The following is a 6,000-nucleotide window of genomic DNA, read 5'->3' on the forward strand; positions in this document are numbered from 1 at the left end:
AGCAAAACGAGGATAATGGAATGTAGTCGAATTAGGTCGGGTGATGCTGAGGGAATTAGATTAGGAAATGAGACACTTAAAGTAGTAAAGGAGTTTTTCTATTTTGGGGAGCAAAATAACTGATGATGGTTGAAGTAGAGAGGATATAAAATGTAGACTGGCAATGGCAAGGAAAGCGTTTCTGAAGAAGAGAAATATATCATTGAGTATAGATTTAAGTGTCAAGAAGTCGTTTCTGAATGTATTTGTATGGAGTGTAGCCACGTATGGAAGTGAAACATGGACGATAACTAGTTTGGACAAGAAGAGAATAGAAGCCTTTGAAATGTGGTGCTACAGAAGAATGCTGAAGATGAGATGGGTAGATCACGTAACTAATGAGGAAGTATTGAATAGGATTGGGGAGAAGAGGAGTTTGTGGCACAACTTGACAAGAAGAGATCGGTTGGTAGGACATGTTCTGAGGCATCAAGAGATCACCAATTTAGTATTGGAGGGGCAGTGTGGAGGGTAAAAATTGTAGAGGGAGACCAAGAGATGACTACACTAAACAGATTCAGAAGGATGTAGGCTGCAGTACGTACTGGGAGATGATGAAGCTAGCACAGGACAGAGTAGCATGGAGAGTTGCATCAAACCAGTCTCAGGACTGAAGACAACAACAAATCAATACTTAAATGTACAGCTCTAAAGCTGGCAGTATATTTACAATGTGCAGTTGATAATTTTATAGGCCAGTACGTTGATATTTTTTCCTTTGATATATCAATAGTTGATAATAAAAATGTTTTTTTAAAAATTGATATATTGGATTCACAATACTTTTTAAAAGGTCAACAGTCCTACTCTTGAAGCTAGTTCTCATGTCATCTGAGGCTAAAGTGTGTCTGCGATTTCCCCCCACCCCACCCCTCGGCAGAAGATACAAATTGGTGACATTTGTTTTCAGTATGGAGAGTGCCTTATTTTCATGTTTCTGTGGTGACTGGAAGAATGTGATAATTTGCGTATTAGTTGGAGAAGTTGCCAAATCTCAGTGGAAAAATGAGTGCCATAATAGATTGACATGTAATGTAGCCAGAAGTAAACATTCATCAGTGCAGAGGCCTATGTGTCTGTCTTATGTCCAATTTTTATGAAAATTCCGATCATGTGATTAAATTCTAACCTAAGACAATGAAGTAAAGAGTTCACTTTATTTACAAGTTATGGGAAAGTACAAACAGTAATCTTGTTGACTATCTACATCATGATTTGTCTTGTGCACTTGCCATGGTTTGTTGTGTGAACCACTGCCAGTAGCAGCAAGCCATGGGAAAGCTGCCAACACTGTAAGTGCTGTTAGTCATCTGATACCAACCGCTTCAAATGAGTTGTGCACAGAAATTCTTATTTGCTCAGCAAGCAACAGGCTTTTGGGACCTGCACTAAGAGTGTACTACATGTCTGTCTACTTCTCCACACTATTGTTTTACTTTGGTGAACACACTCACAGACACAGTACCACTTACTATGTCCAGTTTTTCTTCTTTTCGGCTGACACACCATCAGTATTACATCAAAGCCTGGGAGAATCAGCTACACATACCATGTGTTCTGTAAATGACAGTGATTTTGTTACAATGTTTCACAGATGCATTTTTCTAGTGTAGCTTAGATGTTTGTATGGGACTCAGGAACACTTTTGGGATTGATCTTGTAGCACCCTTAATGGTTTGCATCAACTCATTGAGTTGTTTGTCCATATTTTTGGATCTTATGTAGTCGTACAGCAAAACAGTACTCAGTTGTGTAATATTAAAGTTTAAAGGCAGATGCTTGCAGTTTAAGTGTAGATTAATGGTCGGAAGTGCTGCATGATGTGTGTGTGATATTTAGTTCAGAGTTGGGAGAAATAGCCCTACTAAAGTTTTCCTTGAGTTAGAATACTAAGTAATCATAAATAAATATAGGCCTATAATGTTTCATGATTCTGTTTTAATGCCATTTTATGTGCTGTCAAGTGCAACATTTAACTAAATGTTGACTTTCCCTAAATTTAACAGGCATTGAGCTGAATGTGGTTGGAATTTACATATTGTGTAGCATTTCACCTCCTTCATTAGTTAGTAAGAACAGGATTTTAGTGCTTTTAGTTTGGTCAGTTCTTCCATGATTTATTTATTTATTTTTTTTTTTTTTTTTAAATCTTGTGAGATATAAGCCAATAAGGTTTCCTTGTTTTCCCATTGGGCTTGTATGATATCAATACTTAGCTTTACTTGCTATGTTGTACTAACATTTGTTCTTGGTTTATGTAAGATCATTTAGTAGTATACAAAAGCTGAAATGTTTTTGACTAAGCCACTGAAAACAAATTCCACAGGCCAAACAGCGGCTTCGGAAGCCAATCATTTCATCACAAGCTGAGGCAGCATCTACAAGTACCAGCACTCTCGATGTGGAGGCAGATCAGAGCATTCGTCAGCCAACCACCACTACATCAAGCCCCACAAAAGATGAGACTACAGCTGAGCCTCCAACCAAAATAGTACGGCTAGCAGATGATGCTGAGGATGCTGTGCCAGAAGCGGAGGCCCCACAGCCTGCCCAGCTGGGGTTCTGGGACAGGGAGCGTAGGATTGCTGGCATGAGAAATTCTCTCTTCCGCCTCCAGGACGTTGTTACGAGGGTTTCTAAAGTGTCACAAGCCCAAGCAGCTAAGATACAGGAGTTGCAGGCAAAAGCAAAGAATGTTCCTCAGGTGATGTGTGACCCACGCTGTGTTGAGTTACAACGCACTCTGGCCATACTTGGTATTGGTGATGAGATTTTTGTTAAATTAGCTGGCATAATTAGTGACTCCCAACCTGGAACAGAGTTTTTTAATCCTAAAGCTGCAACTATCATGAATCTTATAAGGGATTATACATCTTTGTATTGAGGTATTTGATTTTTTTTTTCCCCATTGGTAGTAAAACTCACATTTTATAAGGCTGTATAAATTTTTTTACTTATTTACTTGCTTTTTACAGTCAGACGTATCTGACAGTGAATATACTTATATGCCACATATATACTCACTGACAAAACTTGTTTACTTGCCTCAAAGGCAAACTATAAAAATTTAGATGGTTTGAAGATTTCCTTAATTTTTAAAAGAAAATGTGAAAATTCTGCATCATGACGTTGTTAATAAATGGAATTCATTTGCATCTCCACAAATTTTTTCTTTCTTTTACCTGCCTTCTATAGTTCTCTTTAGATTTTGACATATATTTGTTACTCAGAATGTTGATCATTTCATTGTAGACCTCCTTTTTTTAATGATTTTCGTACATCTTCGGATTTCCACTGCTACAGTTACATCTTCTTTTATGCATTTGACTTGTGCCCTTGAATACTGATAGAAATGCAGCTATACTAAAAGGCAAATCAGCTAGGGAAAAATGTAGATAAGATAAAAAATTTACTAATTTTAAAAATGACAAGCCTGTGGATGATCATAAGTTCATACAAAGAAGTTAAAATGTAGCATATAACAACTACAAAACACACGAGACTTAAAGAACTACTGTGGTCTTGGAACTGAAAGTGTCATGTATGCTTGTTAAGTTAAATAGTAAAAAGGTTCGAAAGTGTGTGTGTGTGTGTGTGTGTGTGTGTGTGTGTGTGTGTGTGTGTGTGTGTGTGTGTGTGTGTGTGTGTTATATGTAGTCATTAACAGGGATTTGTAACTAGTAACATGGAGGAAGAAAGAATCTGGCTGAAAAGATGAAGTGCCGGGAAAACATGTGAGAAAATAGTTTAAGTGTAAGCAGGCAGCTCCATTGTGTTCTCAGTCACAATGTGTTTTTTGTTTTTAACTTGTGTAAATAAAGAAACCACCTACGCGCGCACACGCGTTGAGAATAGCCATGTATATGATCCTACAAATAGTATTAATACCCCTAGACATGACTGTGCCATGACATGACTTCGTGCTGATGGCCTGTGTGTGTTGGCCTCAAAGGGTACCACTTGCATTATAGAGCTAGCCATTGGAGCTTACCTGCACATGTATCAGCTGCAAGAAACTTTGTCGTTAGTGTTCAACAATCAAATGGGCCAGCAGTCTCACCTTAAATGCTGCCAGCCACTGGTGGTGGTGTTAATGTAATCTCAGGCTGATGCTACATCAAAGAAATAGAAATATTTTACAAATATTTGTTGAAAGTATGTAATATGTTTATAGTGCTTCTGAAATTTAGCATTTTAGTTTTGAAACAATAATGAAAAATAGTGTCGGCTTACTGAGTTATTCAGAGTACACTTTAAAACTGAATCCCTAATACTCTTAAATTCCTTTGCCTTTTATTTTATTTGTGGCTGAAGCAATCTGCTTACAGCTAACCATAAGTTCCAGCACACGTGATCCATCATCGCCATTGGATGCCCCTCTCTAAGTGGTTCACTTATGGGTACAGAATTCAGTTTATCTAGAACACATTTATTTTTCCCAGTATTTCACAAGCAGCTATAATTCTGAAGCCCTGTTATTCTATAATTGAGTGGTGTCACATCTATAATTCTGTCAGTTACCTGCAGCTTCATGTCAGAATAATGCGAAGCTAGTAAAAGTTGTCTCAAGTCAGGTACAGTAGACTACTGATCATTATTATTATTATTATTATTATTATTATTATTATTATTATTATTATTATTATTATTATTCACCAGAGAAAAATTTGCACTTTTTAGATTGATAAATAAACAACCTGGTGCATGACAAGTCCCATTAACATTGTTCAAACCAGTGCCATGTGAAAACAGAGTAGCTACCATTTCCATTGTTATTGGGCAGTGTGTTCTGTGAAAAACAAAACAAACTCAGTTTTCTTATGTTAATCAGTGTGTGTCAGTGAAGCAAGCTAAAGAAAATTTTAAGATAGTGTGGTGCAATGAAAGAAACTTGCTGACATTGAAACAAAAATGAGGAGTAACTGAAAGATTTGAGAAGGGTGAAACTTATGCAAAACTAATTGCTGATTATGGTATTGGAAAGCAGACTGTTTTAAGACATTAAAAAAAAAAAAAAAAAAAAATTGGGCTGAAAATACTGGTAGTCTTCAGGAAATGTGATTCTAGTTCGGGACCAACTCCAGGTAAAAGTATGAAAAGACGTACATTTCATGAAATGCTGCTTTTTGCTTTGGTGTAGCCAAAAATGACAAAAGCTGTCAATGTTTCAGGTGTGATGTGTGCTGAAAAAGCTGTTTTTTCCATGAAGCTCTACAGTTACAGGGAGAATTTAATGCCTCCTCTAGCTAGCTAACACAATTCAAATGTCAGGGGATTCACAGACTTACTGTGCAAGGAGAGTGAGAGTTGAAATGTTGTGGCTGCTTATTCCTTTTGGAAAAAGTTCCGGAAATTTGTGGAAGAAGGGAGTTTTACACCAGACCAAATTTATAATGCAGACGAAACTGGCCTGTATTGGAAATATCTGCCTGCCAGAAACCTGAATTTTAACCCTTTCTGCATCTGCGATTCCAAATGGCATCATTAAGTATTCCTGGCTTTTTGAGCTTCCCAATGCTTCAAAGAAACCATTTGGTATTGCTTCGCGTAGTTCCAAGTTCAGCCAACAGATCAGTGGCATTTGCTTTCGTTACTTGGCGTTTGTTTGAAGTGCAGAACAAAGATGCGTAGTGAGTTGTGCTACTGCATTTGTGAGTGAACGACCATTGTTGTTTAGTTTTATTCTGTGTACACCGAAATTCTTGGTTATGGAACCAACTTTACCTAGTTCCTTAAGGACAAGGGAAAGAAATGTGGTAAGTTTACAATATAGTTGTCACATTTCTAATGACACCATGTGGAGTCATTGATGCATTAGTATGCATGAAGTAATAAAAAATGAATTTGTATCATAAGAGTGAATTGTTTTGTTCTTATGTAATATTTTGTAGTTTTAATTCTTGCATCATATTTTCTCCATAGGTTAAGCATGGAAAACATGATCTACAGGATGATGAAATT

At 37.0% G+C, this 6,000-nt stretch overlaps 1 protein-coding gene across 2 annotated transcripts in view; it reads left to right on the forward strand.

The window, feature by feature from the left end:
- LOC126353774 (uncharacterized) overlaps window positions 1-3,196 on the forward strand; it is a 45,702-nt gene extending 42,506 nt beyond the window's left edge. For both annotated transcript variants that reach the window (XM_050002854.1, XM_050002852.1), the window contains exon 3: window positions 2,366-3,196. In XM_050002854.1, coding sequence (XP_049858811.1) covers window positions 2,366-2,923 — 558 coding nt within the window. In that variant the 3' untranslated portion in view covers window positions 2,924-3,196. The remainder of the gene's footprint in view (window positions 1-2,365) is intronic.
- The last annotated feature ends 2,804 nt before the right edge of the window (window positions 3,197-6,000 follow it).

This window comes from Schistocerca gregaria, chromosome 3 (genome assembly GCF_023897955.1).
Source record: "Schistocerca gregaria isolate iqSchGreg1 chromosome 3, iqSchGreg1.2, whole genome shotgun sequence".
In the NCBI taxonomy this organism is placed as follows: domain Eukaryota; kingdom Metazoa; phylum Arthropoda; class Insecta; order Orthoptera; family Acrididae; genus Schistocerca; species Schistocerca gregaria.